This window comes from Contarinia nasturtii, unplaced genomic scaffold (genome assembly GCF_009176525.2).
Source record: "Contarinia nasturtii isolate CC-2019 unplaced genomic scaffold, AAFC_CNas_1.1 Cnas_scaffold_3175, whole genome shotgun sequence".
NCBI lineage: Eukaryota > Metazoa > Arthropoda > Insecta > Diptera > Cecidomyiidae > Contarinia > Contarinia nasturtii.
Window position 1 is genome coordinate 302,169 of NW_022200487.1, and position 22,325 is coordinate 324,493.

At 33.5% G+C, this 22,325-nt stretch overlaps 3 protein-coding genes and 1 long non-coding RNA gene across 6 annotated transcripts; 1 reads left to right on the plus strand and 3 right to left on the minus strand.

Annotated features, from left to right (window-relative positions):
- Positions 1 to 1,583: 1,583 nt before the first annotated feature.
- Positions 1,584 to 6,785, minus strand: LOC116349943 (kinase suppressor of Ras 2-like). 2 transcript variants are annotated; one of them, XM_031781623.1, is made up of 8 exons: positions 6,703 to 6,785; positions 6,376 to 6,617; positions 6,153 to 6,315; positions 5,282 to 6,072; positions 3,840 to 3,923; positions 3,345 to 3,776; positions 3,104 to 3,190; positions 1,584 to 1,968 (listed from the first exon to the last, which is right to left on the minus strand). In XM_031781623.1, the coding sequence occupies exons 1-8, from the start codon at positions 6,747 to 6,749 to the stop codon at positions 1,679 to 1,681; spliced, it is 2,136 nt and encodes a 711-aa protein (XP_031637483.1). In that variant the 5' UTR covers positions 6,750 to 6,785; the 3' UTR covers positions 1,584 to 1,678. The 2 variants fall into 2 exon arrangements, with proteins under 2 accessions (XP_031637483.1, XP_031637484.1); XM_031781624.1 differs by lacking the exons at positions 6,376 to 6,617; positions 6,703 to 6,785 and having other exon boundaries at positions 5,282 to 6,098; positions 6,153 to 6,257.
- A 468-nt stretch (positions 6,786 to 7,253) lies between these two features.
- Positions 7,254 to 19,478, minus strand: LOC116349855 (kinase suppressor of Ras 2-like). 2 transcript variants are annotated; one of them, XM_031781460.1, is made up of 8 exons: positions 19,451 to 19,478; positions 19,113 to 19,279; positions 17,546 to 19,028; positions 12,837 to 12,902; positions 12,164 to 12,776; positions 11,822 to 12,103; positions 11,414 to 11,675; positions 7,254 to 7,905 (listed from the first exon to the last, which is right to left on the minus strand). In XM_031781460.1, exons 3-8 carry the CDS (start codon positions 18,863 to 18,865, stop codon positions 7,632 to 7,634), a joined length of 2,817 nt encoding a protein of 938 aa, XP_031637320.1. In that variant the 5' UTR covers positions 18,866 to 19,028; positions 19,113 to 19,279; positions 19,451 to 19,478; the 3' UTR covers positions 7,254 to 7,631. The 2 variants fall into 2 exon arrangements, with proteins under 2 accessions (XP_031637320.1, XP_031637321.1); XM_031781461.1 differs by having other exon boundaries at positions 19,212 to 19,467.
- Positions 8,458 to 11,019, plus strand: LOC116349856. Its single transcript, XR_004201959.1, has 5 exons — positions 8,458 to 8,617; positions 8,765 to 9,576; positions 9,651 to 10,217; positions 10,300 to 10,543; positions 10,733 to 11,019. It is a non-coding gene; the product is annotated as an uncharacterized LOC116349856 (long non-coding RNA).
- A 297-nt stretch (positions 19,479 to 19,775) lies between the features above and the next one.
- On the minus strand, positions 19,776 to 21,055 carry LOC116349875 (60S ribosomal protein L30). The gene is made up of 4 exons (XM_031781503.1): positions 20,965 to 21,055; positions 20,824 to 20,864; positions 20,520 to 20,665; positions 19,776 to 20,026 (listed from the first exon to the last, which is right to left on the minus strand). Exons 2-4 carry the CDS (start codon positions 20,842 to 20,844, stop codon positions 19,855 to 19,857), a joined length of 339 nt encoding a protein of 112 aa, XP_031637363.1. The 5' UTR covers positions 20,845 to 20,864; positions 20,965 to 21,055; the 3' UTR covers positions 19,776 to 19,854.
- Between the last annotated feature and the right edge of the window lie 1,270 nt (positions 21,056 to 22,325).

Genomic DNA, 22,325 nt, shown 5'->3' on the forward strand with positions numbered 1-22,325 from the left:
TTTTTTTGGTAGGTACGCATAGTACATAATTAGTACGTAATCATAGGTGATTACGAGAGTTCTTAGGGTTCGGATTACCCCCCTCTAAAATATTTTTTGGAACCCTCAACAATTTTGGAAATGAGGACCTTTTTTGTTTGCTCTTCACTTTTTTTGGCCGAGAAAAGTCTTTCAATTTGCAAGTCAAAAAAGTGAAAAGCAAAAAAAAAACGATTTTATCCTCATTTCCGACAAATTATTGACTTCGACAGGGACCCATGGATTTTTCCAGGGATCCCCTACGGAATTTTGCCATCACCCCTCTAAAAAATTTCACGTCATCATCTATGGTACGTAATTATGGCATCAACACATTTTCGATTTTTTTTGGTCATCCGCAAATTGTCACGGAACCAAAAAATATTTCAAATTTTATGTCAATTATAAATGTCAGATGAAATATTTTACGTTTTCGGCAATCAGCCGAATTTAATTTCGAAACACTAAAAAAAGTAGTGACTAGCAACAACTAGAAGCAACTAGAAGCAACACTATAGTAGTACTATAAGCTACTAGCTGCACTAGAATTGCTATGAATACCCCTAGTTTTGTATCTTAATTAAACTATTTGGGTGGAACGTTTTGAACCCTCAACCCCCATTGGTTTTCGGTATCGAGATGCCCTATCCAGATCTGAATAATACGACATAAACAAACGTATTTGAGACCGTTTTTGATTAGAAAATGTCATCGGGTGCATCCGCCGAAAATTCCCGGAGTTTCCTCGATTAACGAATTTGGAAAAACTTTAAAGTCCAGAAAAAATATCTTTTCCGCTGTAAAAAATACGTAGTGAGGGTTTTTTTGCACTAGAAAACGGAATATGACATTAATTTTGCGGTACGACCAGTTTTTGGTACACTTTTCGAAGAAAAATCTGAAGAAATCACCAAAAAATTTGTATGGGAGCCATGCTTTTATGGTGTTGCTCATCGTTGGCATCCACAAATTGACCATAATCACCATTCAATCTGAATTTGTGCAAGAAATTTGTGTTTTCATAAGGATAGCGCATTAAATTCATCTTCTTTGAGAACAACGTTTGAGTATTCAAGCTTCTTGCTGACAAAAATCATTTCTAGTCTCCAAGTAATTTTTCCATGTGTTTTTTATGTGATTACTACACTTTACTACATTGGTTATGCAGAAAGGTAATAGTCTCCCACTTACGCGATAAACTAGGGGGGAGACACCAAGAATAAATTCCGAATCCACTATATAAATTACTAATCCAGCTATTCCACTAATCCAAAAACACAAATGTGAAATCGAAACTATTTTTCCTACTCCATGCACTGTTTTCGTCAAAAATGTTAATTCTGCTATTCCGCACTTTTCCACTAATCCATCAATAAACGTCAAAAGAAATGTCAAATGGATTTGAAGTGAAACAATTTTTGCTATTCCATGCACTGTTTCGCTATTCCACGCGAATCCATTCACAGACGTTGCTAGTTCATTGCAATTTCTCGAATCTTTACACTAAAAGTCTAATCCTATTCCACGTGTCTGCCCCCTAGGCGATAAATTACAAAAATTGCCTATTGGATCATTTTTAATTTAAATGTGTACTGTTTTATTTATTAAAATTTTAAATGATCTAGAAGTTCATTTTACTTTAAAGAAAAGAGTAATATGTTTAAAATACTGATTCAGCCCAGAGAAATAGATTCACCTTTCTGGTGGGGGTTCTTGGCATTTGTTTTTTTGTAATTTGTAGTTCTTTGAGTAACTGTAAGAGTTTATTGAAATCTGGGCGATCGTCTGATTGAAAGGCCCAACTCAACATCAAAATATCTTTCACTTCTCGTGTTGCTTGTAAGTTGGCAAGTGTTTGTTTCATGCCAGAGCCAATCTGGAAAATGATCGAATGTGGCGATTGTAGTTTGAAAGGAAATTCTCCCGATAATATCTCGTACCACACCGTACCTAAAAATGACCAGAAAAAGCAATAATAATTTATTAAATAATAATAGAAAAATGTCTAAGAATATATAAGAGATTCCAACAGGAGGCAAATCACAAAGAAATTGTAACGTAATGACCACAAATAAATTTGAAATTGCTTTAGTAAACAACATTGCTTAAGAACCAGGCGGTCAAATACACTGTCGAACGTACTACTGTGGACAAATATGAGCAGGATTTTGGCATTTTTAACGGAAACAGTTGAAGGAATTTCATGATCCCTTTTATAGCTAAATAGGTCCATCTCTCGTGCACTTCTATGCCAAGTTTGAGCGCGGTACAATAACTACTAGTGTCCATTTGTTGGATTGTTCAATGATACCTCAAGTCACTTTGGCGATTTGTATTTTTTTGGATTTCTTTTGCATAAAGAGGTATATTGACATGAAATAACTGCATCAGTGTAAGTCCTCATTATTCTACGATAACATCCAAAGCAATCTAAGAAATTTTAAATCAAATTAAATTTTGCACTAAATTTTGATGTATACATTGTCGTGATACATAATAAGGTGGACACGCACCTCTCGCACTTTTCACTTTTTACCTATTTAGCCATAAAAGGGATGATGAAATTCCTTCAACGGTTTCCTTCGAAATGCTCTGCTCATATTTTTCTACAGTAGTACATATACTACATTCATGACTCTAGCCTATTCTATATGATTGTAAATTTTACAATAGTATTATTGTACACAGTGTGTCGCAAAGAAACGTAAACTTTAGCGAAATATCCAATATCAGTGGCGCCATCTCTCCAACGAGTGCATTTCCCGATGAGAACGAATTTATATAACAGTTCCGTGTTCAATTTTCGGCCTTCGACCGATGACGCAAACATACTGTCAGTTAAGACGCAATAACTTGGATGTTAGTGGTCCGATCCTCATGAAACTTTGACATCATGTCAATTAGGGATGGACTTTTCCAACGCATATCATCCTCAATAGATGGCACCACTAATATGGGGTATTTCGTTAAAGTTTACGTTTCTTTGCGACACACTGTGTATATGAGTGACACAGTAAATATTTAATCGCCGAGGGCCTGGTTCTTCGAGATTCGAAAGAGATATTTTAAATTTTCTACGCCATACCAAAACTAAAAACATCAGTTTCTTTTGAAAATTTCAGTTCATCATGAACTCTTTTTGTTTGTTTTAAACTTCGAATAAGCTCTGGTGCTATTAGCCCAAGAAACAATTTTTTACGTAAATACATCCATTTTACCGCAAATGTGTAGTTCCAGTATTAACGTCACAATGGAAGGAAAAAATAAAAAGAGTTTATTAGAAAGTTAACTATAGATTGTCAATAAAGCCAAGAAAAAATCGTTACCTAAATGGCATAACCAGTTTAATGGAATATGAAGTCCATTATTATATCGAAGTTTTTTGACGCTGAATAATCCAAAATCAGTAATCACAACCTTGTAATTCTCCTTGTAATTTTCAAGGAAGATATTTTTGGTAGTCAGATCTTTGTGAACAATCTCTTTTGCATGTAAATAACTCATCCCATTCGAAATTTGAAGTGCAATATTTGTAACCTTATCCAAATTGAATTTTTCACGTAACAAGTGAATGTGAGTAAACAACGTGTTTCCCTTGCAAAGAGATGTTATAATAGCTTGAGGCTCCATACAGAAACCCATGAAAAGAATCAGATTATCGTGTCGAGTATTTTTAAATGTAGCGATTTGTATTTTGAATGCATCCAGCGATTGTGCATCATCCAAATAGTTAGCATTAAGTAGTTTAACTGCTACATCTGTAAAAGGACAATCATCAGTCGCATCAAATTTATAGTAAGTCTTAACTATATTTTCTTTACCTCCATGCCAATGTGCTCGCTTGACAACACCAAAACGCCCACTACCAATGACATCCAAAATTTTGATGTCATTAAAGGGTATACCTAAAATGACCAAAAAAAAGTATCAATTATAAAAGTAGGTGATAATAGGCGGTGATCATAAAAGTGATTGTAACAAGTGTTAATATATGCATAAGGCATAAGGGCCTTTTATTCAAAATCTTTCACTTTCTTCGTGCGTGAACATAAGACTTATCACAAATGATTGCTCTAGAATAAAATCAGCATATTAAATGGTTGCATATCAAAGCGAAACAAGACGTTTTTTACATACATTTGTTGTTGTAGTTTGTATCAATTACAATAACAAATCTATATTAAAAAACATCTGGTTTTTAATATGCTGTTTTTATTCCAGAGCAATCAAATATAGTGAAACTTGAATTTCACTTTTACTTATTTTACTGGCTATAATAGGGTCCGATCATGGCTGAACAGTTTTCAAAAATATGAACAAACAAAACAAAATTTTCTCCAATTTTTAAGATTTTACTGAAATTGTCCGACTCATCCTGTAACCTCTTGAGGATGTCGAATAGAGATTATCTGTTTATTTTGTTTGATGAGTGCTTTTGACTTTACGAAAAAATGTGTTAATTTTTTTGAAAAAATTGAAATTTTTAATCAAATTTCATTTGCTTGACCTGTGACTTCAATTATGTAAAAAAAACGTCATATTCGTGAATCTTACATATTTTTCTATAACTTATAACTATAGCCAGTCTCTCATTCTGTATTTATGTGTGTTTGTTTGTCCGTACCTTCAATTTTTTTTCGCGTTTAATGTATTAAAATATAGCCATAGTCAAAGAATGGCAACCAAAATCCGAAAGAAAATAGACAGAGGTGTCGACTCCAATCGATAGGGTTTTCAATAGGTTTCCCAGGGATATAGCATATCCAAATGTAATTGAAATACTCTTTTCTCAAAATCGACTATTTAAAAATTTTGAAAATTGAGCAAAAAAATATTGTACCTGCTATAGAAATCAGGAAAAACTAGGCAGTTGTTATCTGATAGCATACAAACATTCTGGCGTTGTCAGATTTTTTTAAAAATTCAATGTGTGAAGTTTTTCTGAGTTTTACCCCATTTATGCAACAAAAAAAAAACATTTTGCGAAGGATCGCGATCTACGTGGATCTGAGAGTCTATTTCCCTCAAACACAATATAAAATAATGTAATAATAAGACATTTTCAACGAGCAATCCGACAGATGCATTTTTACAACGACACGAAAACATTTTGAGAACGAAAAATGAGTCGATATCAAGGGATGTTCAACTCTTCAATAATGACTGATGTGAATGAATCTCAATGGATACTAATGACCTATGTTTGATTTCACTTTCTCCACCTCTTTAATATCTAGAGCTTAGCTAATATTAAAAAAATTACCCCATTCCGATTGACGATCTTCGGTTGAATCAGATAGCACAGACTCAATGCTCAAGGCAATCGATTCATTTAACGATATTGATTCAGCAGATCTATGCGAAAGAGTCTCAGCTATTGGCTTCTCTACAGTTTCATCGAGATACATCGTTTGCTCCTTCTTTTGCTCCGCCCCTAATGACAATTCCTCAAAATAATTTTTCAGAATTGCCAACGTACTCGATGATCTTCGATGATTAATGACCGAATTTGGCGTTATATGTTCAGTTGTTTGGAGAACGATTGATCTTCTACTATTTGATTTTGGCGCTGAAAAGAAAAATCCATTCCCAGCATCGACAATGTCCGGTGATGCCGGTGGCAAATGATTCGATTTTTCTAAAATAAACGTTTGTTTGAATTCACTCATTAGTTCAGCGGGAACACCACAGGATGGAGGCACCATATGTTCACAATCTTTGTGACAACTATACTTGCACTCAACACATTTTAATCCAATTTTTAAACCAATTTGCTTATTACAAAAGTCACATGTTGTACTTAATGCTCGAAATTTTTTAGTAAAACGATGTGCTATAAGTGGCCCTCTTTTGAATGGAGTTAATGGCAATTGATTTGTATCATTATGAGCATTAAGGTGCAATTCAGTCTCCACATTCGATGCCTCAGCTTTTTGCACATGTTCTGGTGATACTTGAATATATCCATTCCAATTTTGTCCATTCCAATATGTCCACGATAAATCAGATGGCTCCGGTTCTTTCTTCACAGTTTTTGATTGATATTGATGGAACCTTTTTTGAATCAATAAATTGATCATCTATCATTATAAATTGAATTAAATATTTTTTTACAAATAGCGAAAGCCGAATACCTTTTCAAGTTAAACATTGCACGTTGCCACCGTAGAATCTCATTTTCATCAATACTCGGATTATTTTCGATCAGTTGCCGTAGTTCAGTGTTACTTTTGTCCAATAGTAATTCTAATGTACTGACTCGTTGCCAAACTGCAGCCAAAGCATTTTCACTCAAGCCTGCATGTAAAGGTTATTTTAAAAATCATATTCAGAGTACATATATTATATTTTACTCACCAATAACTTTCAGCCATTGGTTCAACTCAGAACCAGTTGGTTGTGATCCTTTCGAATATCGATTGGAATTTTGTGCTTTTGTAATTAAAAGTTTTGAAAACATTTTCACCAATTTTGTTTCCAACGTCCGAATTTCTTGCTTCGTTAATTCTGCACTAGATGAACATTGTGTCCGTAATGCCTCAAGACGTATAGTTGATAACTCAATCACACTTTGAATATCATTCGATTCCATGTTGCAGCTTTAAATATAATATTCAAGTTCTCTTGTTTATTTCTAATTTTCACAGACAATGTTTGTTTATTAGTTTTGTGAATTCTTATTACCTCATAGGCGTCACTAGAACATTGTTCTTCATATAAGTGACATTCATATTGATCTATTGTCATTCACCTGATTTGTGTTGTAGTAATGCAGCGCCGTCTGTTCTCAATATTCAACTGTCAAACTAATGATCAATGTCAAAATAAAACGAAAAAATATATCGCCGAAAATTTCAAAGTTTTACCATCAAATAGCAACAAAGTAAATTTTATTTTCATGGAAATTGATTTAATCAATATGTACCCGGTAGAAATAATTGTACCGGTACCGCCTAAAAAAAAAAACAAAAATAAACATTAAACATAAACATTTTAATGTTAAGTTAAACTAGTTGAAGAGAATTAGTTATGATTTGGAAAAATGTAAAGTTTAATTCTATTTTTCAAAATTAAAATACAATAAAATAGGTAATTTTAATAAATATTTAAATATTGATTTATTTCTATAAATTAAAAAGAGTGTACGAACAAAACTAATTTTAATTAAACTAAATATGAAATTTAAATGCATACATTTTGTTTTCTTTTATATAATGAGATGTTGAAAGTCCTATTTAAAATAAATAGTGAATAATTTAGACATAGGTAAATCACAAAATTAATTTTAGTTATATGTGTTGAAGTTTTTCCTTAAAGTTCATTATTTCACTGCAATTTATTAAACATATACATTACAAATTCACAAATAGACACTCACATACGATGTGAAATAATAATAATCAATTGGATACTTTGTCCGTGTAACACTGTGCAATGACTTTGCTATTGTTTATAATTTAGATTTTATACATTTTTTCACAATGGTTTCAGTGTTTCAAAGTGACATTTAGTAGGTTGTGTGAATTGGCGTTAAATTCAATAAAATAAATATATATATACAGTCGGGTTTCGATGTTGAAATGCTTTCTGTTGTCATTTTAATTTCCTATGGTTTAAAATACTGATTCAGCTGAACGTGATAGTTGCACCGGATGTGATGGACTTCTAGCTAGTCTCTTTTTTGGTAGACGCTCTAAAAGTGTTAACAATTTTGCAAAGTCAGGACGATCAGCTGAACAATATGCCGAACAAAGCATTAAAATATCTTTGACATCACGTGAGACTTGAACATTGGCCAATGTATATTTCATTCCACGACCAATTTGATAGATTGTGCTCTCTGCGGCTTGGCCTTTGAATGGAAATTCACCGCAAAGTAGTTCGTACCTGAAATTACCAAATAAATTAATTATATAGGATTATTTGTGAAAAATAAAAGAAAAATATAGGATAATATATAGAAGATGCCAATAGGGGGATAACTACAAAAAATGAACTTTCATGTTTATAATATTATAAACAAGCAACCAATTTGTAACGTTTATCATCCATTTTAACGTTGAAAAATGTAACGCCAAAACCCCATAACGGTCAAAACCCATTTTGGTGGTCATTTTCGTGTTAAATAAAAGATTATGTGTGTAGTTTTCACATTCCACAGCACAATGTGAACCCGACCCAACATAACGTTAAGTTTTAATTTTCTATTTCAATTATAATGATTCATTCACACGAAGCCAACAGTATTTGTTTACATTCAAAAATTCGCCTTTTAATCATCGCACCGCATCACATCGTGTTAGTTTTTTTATACAAATGATTCCTTTCATGTGATTTTAATGTATGTTGCAAAAGATTAGATTTTTTTCAAAGTGATTTAGTGAAGTTTATACCATGATTTAATGTAATTCTTTTTACTTTTTTTTATTTTTAAGAGAGTGTAAATAGGCAGCAAAATGAGTCGTCACAAGAAGGCTGTTCCAAACGTCGACCTAAGGTCAATAAAGTAGGGACTGCCATCGATTATCCGTGAAAGATATCGGGATGTAATTGTCGCAATCGTTTCGTATGCCTTGCATCGTTACTATTTTTGATGAAGGTAAGTACACACATTGCTTTGACCAAAATTCATTTTTCGTCTTTTTTTCGGCATTATGCGATCCATTGTATTTATATGAATTGATTTGATTGTTTCTCTCTCTCTCTCTTTCTCTCTCTCTATGTGTGTTCTATGTTTCTTGAATAGGTCAGTGAAGTACTCGACGATTTCAACTATGATTTTTTGAAATCGATGAACCATCAACGATCATACACAACTGTTTTAAGGCCGTTCTTGTCGATAACATTGCTAACATATCGCTTATGTTACCTGGTTTCCGCAAAATTTTCGACGATGCACTGGCCCACAAAGGATGGGTTCGGGAATGGTTTTAAATATTTGAGGGAGCAGTATCGCGACAACGTCAAAACAAACCTGACAACGCATTGCGAGTCTCCATTGCGGAAGTTTTTTAAAATGAGAGCATTCGAAATCAACGACTACGCCATCAAGTACAATTATTTCAAAAATTTGTACGGTTTGATCGAATTCGAATTGCCATACTACGACGATGAAGATATAAAAAATGCTATCAATTATACTTATCGTCGTCGAAACACCGCAATTGGCGACGTTGAACGTGATATGCGATTGGATGAACTATTGGATGAATTGCGTTGGTTGGCAAATAAAAAACTTTATTGTTGTGCCGTTGTGCACCGACGCATTGTACTGCATTCTAGCAAGTGCAAAATTAACTAAGTTGGAATTTATTCTTCGATGTGGAGAAAATTCTCAAACTTGTGCACAACAAAAAGGAATTCGATTCTCAAATTTGTTCCGATGGCGTATCTGTATCGTTGATGTACAAAAAACCGAAAGTATCACTAGTCGAGAAAACAGATGACGAAATCAAGGCACTGTATGATAGCAACGAGTTGAAATAAGCTGTTGGATGTGATCCGGGTATGCATACGTGGAACGCTTCCGTACGACGAGATTTGCATACCAAAGAAGAGGTAAATTTGCCATTTGATAATGAATGAAAGTGATTGTGAATACAATGTTGTTTTTGTTGTTCTCATTTTGTTAGGTGAATTTGCGTATATCCAGCAAGCGATATCACTGGACAAGCATATCGAATCGGTTCGTGCAATCGAAAAGACGGCATGCAAAATGCTTCTCAATCAACCATCAATTTTCTACATGGGAGCCAGCGGATCAACACCAGCCAATTCGCCGATTAAGATCAAGAAACATGTGCGATGTCCAGGCACACGGAAGCTGCTTGCAGCCATTATAAAACGTGGCAATTGCATCATTCGAATGGTCGATGAGTACATGACATCACCACATTGTCTATTGTGTTTCAAACGATTTCCACAAGCAACTCGACGTGATCGATACAGGACATGTGTGGGTTGTGTTCCAAATCCAGTTGTTGGCTTACCAACACTCATTGTAACCAATGTGAGCAAACGATTACTACAAATGCGACGAACAATTGAACGAATGTGGCGCGAGATACGAGATATGGGCGATGTCATTGCTGCAACTCTTCGAGATGGATCGAATGCAGGTCGGTTGGTGTCAAAGAAACAACGCTTCTTCAAAGCAAGGCATCGTGATATCGCAGCAGCGAAGCTGATCCTCTACAACGGTATGGAATCAATTGAAATTGATACAAATTGTGAATCAATTGTTATACATGTAAAGTGTTTTTGTTATATATCATTCGGTAGGTGAATGCGTGGTGTTCAAGCGGACAATTCATCCAAATGTACGGAGGCCACGCCGTGTTGAAATCAGCCATTGCCGTTGTATCGAGGCCAGAATCAGAATGTCAACAATGGACATCTGCAGCCAATTATCAAATCAAATTATAATTTAGAAATTAGTTTATAACAATTATTTTTTAGTCCGCTAGGCTTGATAAATTGTGGCCTTGTCGAAGTACGAGTTACCTCTTGGTATAAATTGTACTCGGTAAGTGGAGTTTATTGCATATTGATAATTATGAGTGATCTCATTTTTTTTCATATTAATCCAATTAATTTTATTGTTTTTTTTCTCTTTTTTTCATTCCATTGTGACGTTGAATATTACTGAAACTACACACAAATCCGACCCCAATTTTGATCCGCCAACAATTGTTCCAAAATATATATTATGAAGTATTATGAGAGTAATGAATCCACGTTAACGCGACTATAGTTTCTCTCTTATGTGTGCCCAAGCCACAATATTACTTGTATACCAATATTATTTATATATCTTTATATATAAAAGGGGTTATGACCAGTGTTGGGTAATTGTAAAATTTTTGGTATCTAGATAAGATGAGATTTTTTTAGTTTGGCAAAAAATTTATCTAGGTGAGATACCATATCTTATCTTAAAAAAACGCAAAGATAAGATAATATCTTGGGTGTATCTTAGATACTTTCAAGGATATTTTTACGCAGAAAAAATCACAAAAATTTTGGACTTTAGATACTCAAAGTATCTAGATAACTCTAAGTATCTAGATATTCAAAAGTATCTAGATAATTTCATTATCTTTTCATATAAATAATTTTATAAGATATATTTTCCAAAAATTTTTGAATTTTTTCGTAAAAATCTCAAAATAACTTAAAAAGATCTAAAGATACCACCAAGATATCGAAAGAAAACTTAGTTATCTAGATAAGATGAGATATATTCGTCAAAAATAAGATAAGATATAAGATATCATCTTATCTGGCATCTTATCTGGTATCTCATCTTATCTAATATCTTTACCCAACACTGGTTATGACAAATCTTTTTTTTAAATTCTAGAAGATTTTCATGAAAATATAGGTTAATTCGTACCAAATTGTGCCAAATGCGAATATATCACTTGCTTTGGAAAATGGCAAATTTTCCTTAGTTGGTCGAACAGCACGTAATTGGGTTATTAGCTCGGGTGCTAAATAGCATAGCATATTTTCTTCAATGAATAGACCGGCCGGTGCATATCGCAGTTTCGTTGTACTAAATAAACCAAAATCGGTGATGACGACTTTGCCATTTTCCAAAAAAATATTTTTTGTTTTCAAGTCTTTGTGAATAATTTCTTTCGCGTGTAAATAACCTGGGAATCAATCAAAAAAGAAAAATAGAAATTAATCAACATGTGATGGACCAATATGTAAAAATACAATGGAAATTAAATCAAATCAAATGAAAATAACACTAACTAATTTTCGTTTAATGATATTAGCTCAAAAATATACAAACCCATGCCCTGCGAAATTTGCTGTGCAACCAAAATGGCGCGATACAAATTAAATTTATCACGTCTAGAATGGATGTGCGTGAATAATGTATTTCCTTTGCATAAAGAGGTAACCATTGCTTGTGGCTTCATACAAAAACCCATAAAAAGTACTAAATTCTCGTGTCGAGTCTTCTTAAATGTTGCAATTTCGAGTTTAAATGCTTCTAATGCATGCTCATCATCTAAGTATCCTTCATTAAATAATTTAACAGCTACATCGCCATGCCAGAGGCCACGGTGGACTGTAAAGATAAGTGTCGAATGTAAGGATAACTGTCTTGACTGTGGTTTTTATATTTTACCTGTACCAAAACGGCCAGATCCAATTTCTTCGAGAAGTTTTAAATCTTCCCATGGTATATCCCATTCTTTGAGTGATAAACTATTTTGACGTGGCCAATGCCCATTACCACGTTCTTCTGTCGAGTCAGAGCGTACGGAGTCTGTGCTAGCACTTATTGAACCGGACAATGATATTGTTTTATCTGTTTTGTCACTTCCGTTACTACGCGTTGTATCGGTCAAACCAGTTGAAAATGTACGATCGATAGCGACACGTTTTTGTTGTTCTTTGGCCATATCAATTTGATCAGTAAGGCGATGTTTTACAATATCACAACCAAGATCGGGAAAATGAAACTGTGTTTGTTTCGAAGCAGCCGGAGTATGAGGTGGAACCATTAGTAAAGCTGGACTTGATGGCGAAGAACAACTCGAACCAGCCGAACTACTATCTGGTGCACCAATATATTGATTTGTAAATGCCTGCGACCGATGTCGATCTCTTCGGGCTGATGAAAGAAAACCACCTGATTTTACCATGTTCGGTGATGTGTTTGGCAAAAATACGTCTGATGGTAAGGTTTTCTTAAATTCATCAATAAATGCTGGGGGCAAACCACAGCTTGGAGGTACCTGAAATGAAGAAATAAAGCAATTATATCTAATTTTGGTATTTTTTTTTTATTTTCTTACATATGGTTCACATTCTTTATGACATCGATATTTACACTCTTTACATTTCAGTCCGATGAACATTGTCTTAGAAAGAAGAAAAATTAAAAAGAGTTCATTAAAAAGTTAAGTATGAATTAATGTCAATAAAGCTAAGAAAAAATTGATACTTAAAATAGGGATGCATATTCATGTCATCTCTCGTCGAAAATGGATTTAATTTGGGTGTGGCGCAAACATTATATGCCATCTGAATTTCATCCTGTTTCGAAGGTAGAACTGGGAGAATTCATTCATTTCCGAATTGATAAAGAGCGTATATATTACTTCAGAATTTAACTAAAAATCGTTATCTAAGTGGCATAGTGGGGTTTTGACACCGTGCGTCAGTTACGAAAACACAAAACAAATTGCGAAACGAGACACGAAGAAAGTATATGTATTTTTGTACAAAAGAAAAGTCTTATTCTTTATTCCCCTTTTCATTCAAACAGACGAAAAAGGGGAATAAAATTAAGACACAAGTCGAGAATCAGGTGAACATTTGATTGCTTGGATATTCGGTGTACTATCAACGATCACGATAGCTGGAAAGAAACTGAAGCCTGCAGCGTCAGCTTCTAAGCCAAAGCCAGTAAAAAAGAAAAAAAATAGTGAAAAGCAAACCATAAAGAAAAGTGCAAAAAAAGCTTGAAACATAGTCGACCAATGAAGACAAATGAATTTCGTTATTTGATCAGCGATTATGTGCTAGAAATGACGTGATATTTTATTTTGGGTGTTAACAGTTTTCATTACACGATTTTCATGGCAATTGATACATTGAAATCGAAAATTATTTCAGTCAATTCGTAGATAAAAACTTCTTCGATGACTTTTTCCGAGCGACGCAAAATTTTGATAGCGAAGATGCACTTGTTTTATTATTTGCAGATGATTTGAAATTGATCCGCACCATACAATCGCCCATTGATGCCATCATTTTTCAGAATGCCATTAATCAATTGAGCGACTGGTGTACTGAAAATAGCTTGCATTTGAACCTGAAGAAGTGTTTCGTTATGACATATTCGAAAAGCGGAAACATAGTTACCTACGATTATTCGATCAACAACGGCCAACATACATTTGAACGGATCAATTTACACAAGGATCTGGGAGTTGTATTCGACACGAAGCTAACATTTGTCAATCACATCGACGCGATTACAGCCAGTGCACATGGGGCAATTGGTTTCATCAAACGCACATTAAAGAATAAGTTTACAATTGAATCTGCTAAAATATTATATTGTTCACTAGTCAGATCAAAATTAGAGTATGCGAGTATTGTTTGGCAACCATATCACCGTATCCATTCCAATAGAATAGAACCAATCCAGAAAGATTTTGTGATATGGGCATTGAGATTTATTTTTAATTTATGTGATATGGGAAAAATTGAGAAAATTTTGTGCTACCACCGTATCAATTTAGATGTGGTGTTTTAAATATTCAACCGCTTTGGAGACGGCGTATAAATGCCTCTGTATTTTTAATTTATGATCTCCTTTTGGGTAAAATAGTGTCTAGTTCACTTAGAAATAAAATTGTATATACAAGACTGCAATATGACGAAAACCAAAGAAATTTAAGAAGTACAGAACTGATTAGAGTTAGGGAATTTTCATCGGATTATGCACATAATCAGCCGTTTTACGTAGCTTGTAGAAACTTCAACTTGATAAGAGAAACATTTTTAGAATCGGCATCAAGACACATCTTTAGAAACAATATTGTCAAATTGGAAAATGCGATATTTGATCGGTGAAAAATTTAACTTTTAATTTATATGTATTATATAGAAATTAAAACAGTGAACACAGTCGATATCTGCTGCTCCGAAGTCGAGAAGGCTGGTGGCTGGGTATACGATCGGGTGGTGTTTCATTGTGAACGATATTGTACAAATTTTGTGATAAATTCAGTCTGTGATTAGACGGTGTATAAATAAATAATAAATAATAATGAAGATGGCGTAATGAACTCTGGATTCAAGGTGTGCAGAATAATTTACTGTTTGTGTCGTAAATATTTCGTTATAGAGTTCCAAAAATTGAGAAAATTGCAAATATAACTACGCATCACAAATTTACTACACAAATTTCAAGAATAACGTTAAAACGTGATAGCATATTCTCATCTTCGGAAGCTTTTTGTGCACCAAATTGCAACCAAGCAACAGATCAACGACACCATGGAATATCTTTTCAAAAATAAATCAGAGGCGTACCAAATCCGCATCTAATTGAAATACTAAAATATGAATTGCATCAAATTTGTTCCGGAGATTGTCGAGCTGCTCGACTCGAGCATATTTTTTAAGGATGACGACGGGAGGCAATTGATGTTATTAATATTTTTACATTATTTCAAATCAATCGGTTGCACACAATCATTTTTCTTTCATTCGCTAAACAATGTTATTTCTATTGATTTCCTCGTCAATCATACAACAGGTACATTCATGATTACCAACGAAATAGAGAGGCTACATTGCGCGAGGTGAAAGAACATTGAAAGAATTTTGACATTGATGCCATCGAAAGAACACCACAAAATGACACTATAAAATTCCAAAAATCGATTCAAACGGATGGAGTGGCTTATCCTGGTTCCAATGATACATTGATCCAAACAAGGAGAATCGCACCGAAAAACTCGTTCGATTCACATTCGTCAATATAATCACATGATCGGCTATCGCAAGCGAAATGAATGGCGCAAAAAATGACTCTTCAAAATGACTTGCATCGTTTAGCGAATTATTATGGACGCAATTTATGAAAATGAAATGTTAACAAAGATCATTTCATATCATCATGAATACGAATACAACATAGGCGTTCAAATTGAAATAGTTTTCGTAATAAGGGACTTGGTAGTGTTGCTTGATGTGCAAATGAATTTCAAATCACACACTGAGCAATGCTGAGCATGTCACAGCTAGTGTCAAATCAAGACTGGCTTGGTTAAAGTTCTACGGCAAGGATTTTGTCGACTCATGGACAAAAACGCCTTACAAATTTACATTTGTATCCCCCCTAGGTATAGAGGCGGTCCATTGGACCGAAATTTTTGAAAAAATTGAATAAAAATCGAAGTAAATTAAAAAAATTCAAAATTTCTCGGGTATATTATTCGTACAGAAGATTATAATTCATGTGCATACTGTTTCTATCATAAAATAATTGTATATGTTGTGGACATTTGAAAAAACCAAATCTCACCTAGAACGTATAGTGGCGGTCCATTGGACCGCCCATACAAAATGCATGAAAACCTCATATAAACAGTAAAAAATAAAACAATTCAAAACTGTCAACAGTGCACATTCTGAATTTTGCGTTATAAAACGGTGCATATAGAGTAGATTCAGCAATGTAGCAAAGAATAAAAAAGAAAGAATTTGTGTATATGTGTATATAAGCTAAGAAACACAAACATGATTCGTTCGCTGTCGATCAAAAGTGTGGGTTCTGAAGATGTAATCAATACATTTTATAACAGCACAAAAGGTGGCGTTGATCATTCAGATAAACTGTGTCATAGCTATTCATGTCAACGAGGCAGAAATCGTTGGCCTTTCTTCATGAACTTGATCAATGTATATGGACTCCACATTTTGGACTCGCTGCGTTCATTGTTTATAATGCAAAACATGGAATTACACGAGATCGATATTCATTTCAACGCAAGAAATTTTTGATCGAATTATCAGAAGCATTGGTGTATGATCAAATAGCACGCAGATCTACTTATGGATTTAATAAAGCGCATCGAGCTGTACTGAGCACAGTTCAACAGCACCGTCAACTTCAACAAAGCAAACCAAACAAGATAAAAAAAGTGTATGTCATTTATGTCCCACTAAAATCAATGGAAAGACGCGAACACAGTGCAGCAAATGTATGAAAAATGTTTGTGGTGAACATTCCGAAAAAATTGCGATGTGTACGAACTGCACCAAAAAGCGTCCGTATGAACTGCATCATCAGATTCCAATTAATTTTGTCATAAATTATTTATTTTCAACTTTTTTTCCCATTTAAAAAAAATTATAATGAAAATTTCAACAAAAAAAGAAATATAATTTTGTTCATTTCATAGACTTTTCATACATTTTGTATGGGCGGTCCAATGGACCGACTCTATCCGTTCAAGTTTTTTTTTTCACTCTATACCTAGGAGGGGTATTACCAATTATCGAAAATTGGAATCCACACGACGACAATATGTGCAAAAGAATAGAGTCAATACAAAAACAACTTTTACTATTTGCACTAAGGAGAATGAACTGGAACAGTTACAGGCTTCCGAAATATGAACAAAGATGGCTGATTCTACAAATGATAACGCTAGAGGAGAGACGAAGAGTGGCGCAAGTATCTTTCATCTTTAGAATTATACATGGAGATATGAAGACCATTCATTTATCAAACAGTTGGAATTATTACTATTCAGCGCATAATACACGAGCTACACCGCTTTTTGATATACCAATTAGAAGAAGCGATTATGACTCTCGGACATAAGCCCTGGGTATTGTGCGGGATGTAATCGTGGTCTAATTATACCTACTCTTAGTAAGTATTTAAACTTAATCCTATAGATTTGCATTTTAAAATTAATCCTACAGATGAAAATTAATTAATTAATTTAATCCCTTCTATTTTACAGAGTATTATTACCTTATTGCACAAATAACAATTATGCATCATATTCAATTTCTTTGTAAAACGATGAGCAATCATGTGAGCCATACCACGAATTATGATAGGCGTACATGGTGATCGAGGCACCGTCAAACTGTTATCGGCTATGTCATTGAAATGCTCGGGGTTTGGTTCGGTGTGTAGTCTGTCACGCCTAGGCGTTGGTAAATTCGCAGTTGTATTATTAATGGATACCGAGTAATTGAAGTTATCGAGTTTATGAATCGCATTTGATGGATTTGTTGAGTTAACTGAAACACTATTTGTGCTCGAAATACTGCTTCGATTTACATCTTGTACACTGCCACCATCCATCCATTTTGATTCTTGTGAACGGGATTTCGGAAGTGAATTTTGATCAATGTTATTCAAAACATGTGATTGTGGGCTGGTCGTGGGAGGGGTAAATTGCTGCTGATACGAATATTGATGATACGAGTTATTAGGTTGCATCGATTGATTCATTGTTACTACTATGGCTTGATTCCTTTTTCTCGTTGGTGGAGTGCCATTTCGTTTGATAATTTTTGCGGCAATTAGTGCATAGCTCGGTGAATTTGGTGGTGATGGGGATGGTGTTAATGTGCTGGCACTGGTATCTTCGGGTGAAATTAAATGATTTTGCCTTTCGACAGTTGTGTCTTTATCACGTATTGTGATATCTACTGTTTGAACGTGATTTTCGGCGATTGAATTAACCATACGGTTATATTGTTGATGTTGTTGGTAACGAGATGTTAAACGAGATGAACGTGGAGATGCACTTGCTGTACTCTGATGTCGATCCCATGAATCCCAAAATAATTCAATTGGTTCATTTGTACCGACTGTAATTGCTTCGCGGCAACGCTTCAAGTTGAAAATTGCTCGTAAAAAACGACGCACCTCCTCTTCTCTAATATTCAAATTATAATTCAACATTCCGCGAAGTTCACAATCATTTTTATCTAGTAATATTTCCAACGTATTCACTCTTTGCAATACAACATCGAGTGATTCTTGACTAAGGCCTACAACGCGTAACCATTGTTTAAGTTCTGAACCAGTTGATGTGATTGCTTTTGGCAGTTTAGCCTTGGTAATCAACAATTCGGAGAACATTTTCACGAGTTTAGTTTCCAGTGTACGAATCTCTTGCTGGGTTAGCTCGGCACTGGTAGCGCATTGTGTTCTTAAGTCTTCTAGACGATCTGCCGATATGTCTATCATACTCAATATAACTTCTATGTCGTACATCCGTGGCTCATATCGTATATTCGTCCCATAGTCACCTGTTTGGTTAATATCATTTGCCATTCCATAAACAGCAATGCAATAAATACCAATTTAAAATAATCACTATTACGCGTTTAGTTTGCAGCAACTCAAAATGTTGCTTGAATCTCGTCCGAAATTGCACACTAAAAACTATTTGGATAGTAATTCCTGCCTTATGGTTTCCATCTTCAGTGCATTTCTCCTAAATTATTTACAGAAAAAAAATTTGTAATATTTTTCTTTTTTAGCGATGTGTTATAAAAAATATAATAAAGGTTAAACGCACTTTTGTGTTTAGATTTTGTGTGTTTTTTTTTTTTTTTCCTCGCAGGGAATACAAGAGTAATCTTTATATTAAACTACGCGCAACAAACACTATACATACATATACACATTCTATGTAATATGCTGAAATAGAAACTTTCTTCACTCTCTTTGATTTGATTTCCAATTCTACAAAAGATACCACAAAACCAAAGGATAATTGAGGAGAATTAATTTGAATTTGACTAGAACATAATTGCTAAAATATTTCTTCCTTTTTTTATTTTTAAAAAATAAGGAAAAATGTTTCCAAATAAATATTTAATTATCTTTATTGGAAAATTCACAATGCATACTGACTGATTTCACTTTTCTTTTTTCCAATCATCGCCATATTTTTCTCACTCTCACTAAGTTTTTCATTGGGCTCTTATTGGCTCTCGCCTCTGCTATAAAAAGTCTATGAAAATGACATTTCGCTTACCAAACGTCGTTGTCGTAATTCTTCTTCTATATCATGACATTGTGAGGTTATGTCAAATTTTCACATGAGTTTTAGTATAAAATAAAACTATGTGAATTGTTTGATGTTCTATGAAAATTGCTAAAATTTTACTTATTAACGCTTTTAGTATATTTTAACGTTGGAAAATGTTCCTCGCGTAGAAGAAAAAAAGAAAAGAACTTTTGGTTTTATTCTGTTTGAAAAAACAATGAAATTTATTTTTGTATTTGCCCATTATTAATCAAACCAACATATCTCATTATACATTTACTTCCATTGTTCGGATGATGTCACTGTCTCCTGGATCAGTAATTGACATGGTACAAACACGGAAGTATTTACCACATGCAGTTCCCAATTCGATATTATTGCCACTGTAGTGGTGAACACCGGTCTTGGCCAACATAGCGTAGTATTCGATTTCAGATTTTCTGTACAAAGAAAATATAAATGATTTGTTTCAATTAAATTCTAATCCAAGCGCATAGATGAGTAATGTTAAATTTAGTGAAAAAAATCAGAAAGAGTCTCTAGTGTAAATATATCGTCACAAAAACTCAGAAGTAGCAAATAAATGTTCATCATATAAACGGAGCGAAATTCAATATATTCAAATAAAAAAAAATCATGTTCACTTACATTATTGAAACAGTCGAATCTGCTTCAAAACCATATGGAATCGATGCTCATCGTGGGACTACTCCATAGGTTTTCTTCTTGACAATATTCATGACGCTAGATAACCATAAATTTGAATAAACGAAACATCTTGTTTCATTTCTATGATCTCTATGCGACCATTGAGCTATTTCAAAAATTTTGAAAACATACTTCTCAGTCTCACGACTCCATATGGTTTCAAAACGAATCGGTTGTATCGGCATTGCAAGAAAACTCTATTTCTCAATAGTCTATTTTTATTACCTGAGCGGTGGTGTGTTGTTGGCGATGATGATCAATTTTGCTTTGCCTTGACGCAATGTCTTCAAGGTTTGTTTGTAGCCCAAGCAAAATTTGCCGGATTTCATAACCAAAGCCAAACGGGCATTGGTGGATTCCAAAGCTTTTTTCTGTTGCACGCAATAAAAAATAAGAAAACCCGATATATTAATATCTTATTCACAATTAAACTAGACCTAACCTCACTTTTCAGTATAAAACCACACATATGACAACGTGGTGTTGTTTAATGGTGATTATTTTTTTTTTTTTTTTCAAATATTCTTACCTGTTTCTTTTGGGCAACCATTTTGATGTGATGGATGAATCCTATAATAAAATATTTTGGAAAATGCAAGAAATTAGCAAAACCTTGTAGAAATTTGGTGAAAAATGTATTTCAATCAAGATGAGTTCAACACCGACGTACCGTACTATTCAAAAGCTAAAGAGAGAAGAATGTGAATATGAATTTAAGTTCATATCAATGGCTCGTGAACCGCATACTGTCTAGTGTTCACCGATGCTATATCAAAGATGCATTGTCAAATATAATGACTTGTTTACACTAGATACATACATATTTGAAAACAGAAAGAAAAAAACAATATTTGAAGAATTAAATGAAATTGAAGGAGAATTATATAGGAAAATACATACACCAAAAAAAAATATAAGAGCCGTTTTTATCAAATTATATGATTTAGTTTTAAGGTGTTAAAAATGCAATGAAAATGTGTAAGTATTTTGCTAAATTTATCAACTTTGATTAAGTATATTGTTAAGATTGGGTTTTTAAAATAATTTCAAAATAATAAAAAAGACATAAAAAAAGACTTTTTGCAATAAAATTGTGCTTGGTGTTAATTTATTTTAGGATAAAAAGGTTTTTTAGCACATTTTTTAAATGAGTTGCATGTATTTTTTTAATGTAATATAAAACAAATGTCCAAATTTGGGCTCACGAGCAGGCCTGATTTGGAAATAAAATTCAACCTACAGTCCTACATGCGTATATAATTAAATCTAGTAAATGCATCTCTTATCATCATAAGAAAAACCATTTAAAAAGGAATTGACAACTTTTGATTCATACGATTGTGATGTATCGGATGTTAAGAAGACACTTAAAATAATTGGGGAAATTCAATTAACTAAGATTTTACTACTGAATTTAATACACCATAATTCATAATTGAACATTTTTGTTTACAATTTTAAACCACAATCACAAATGAAAACTATTTAAATAAACCATTTAATTATAAGTTTTGTCCGACGCCCAAGCAATACAATCACGATAAGTTATTCAAATAGTAACAAAGTATCAAACACAAGTGCAAGCACAAATAGTGAAAGCTATGGAATATGACTGAAATGTATTGGGTTCGCCTTCTGTACAAGAAGTCATCAATTTACAATCTATCAATTATAAATGAACATTGAATACTCGAAGGATATAAAAAAAATACACAATCCAGTGCATAATCATTTCAAAGTTTATTCGAGACAAATTTATTTTTGATTGTAAAAAATGCCAGCAAACTGTTTCTCTCAACAGTGATTGTTGAAATTTATATGTTTATTTGTGATTGATAATAACCAATTAATGTTTTTCATGTTCATTTTAATATATCAACCAATTTATTCTTTATTTCTATGATTCATTGAACAAATAACGTCCATATATTTTTTATCTGTATCTCTGTTTCTCTGTTTCCTTTGTTTTTGTTTGCAAGTTGCTGTATATAGCTGTTATTAATTAGAAATTAAAATTTTATCGATTTTGTT

Coding starts and splice junctions, on each gene's coding strand:
- LOC116349943 (XM_031781623.1), bottom strand. CDS start 6,749: ATGAATGTCACTTATATGAAGAACAATGTTCTAGTGACGCCTATGAG. Junction 6,316..6,375: donor CCAATGGCTGAAAGTTATTG/GTGAGTAAAATA, acceptor CTTTACATGCAG/GCTTGAGTGAAAATGCTTTG. Junction 1,969..3,103: donor AACTGATGTTTTTAGTTTTG/GTATGGCGTAGA, acceptor GGTCATTTTTAG/GTACGGTGTGGTACGAGATA.
- LOC116349855 (XM_031781460.1), bottom strand. CDS start 18,865: ATGGCAAATGATATTAACCAAACAGGTGACTATGGGACGAATATACGA. Junction 12,104..12,163: donor ATCTGGCCGTTTTGGTACAG/GTAAAATATAAA, acceptor TTATCTTTACAG/TCCACCGTGGCCTCTGGCAT. Junction 7,906..11,413: donor TTCGCATTTGGCACAATTTG/GTACGAATTAAC, acceptor TGGTAATTTCAG/GTACGAACTACTTTGCGGTG.
- LOC116349875 (XM_031781503.1), bottom strand. CDS start 20,844: ATGGTTGCCCAAAAGAAACAG. Junction 20,666..20,823: donor TGGTTGCCCAAAAGAAACAG/GTAAGAATATTT, acceptor TGCGTGCAACAG/AAAAAAGCTTTGGAATCCAC. Junction 20,027..20,519: donor AACAACACACCACCGCTCAG/GTAATAAAAATA, acceptor TTCTTTGTACAG/AAAATCTGAAATCGAATACT.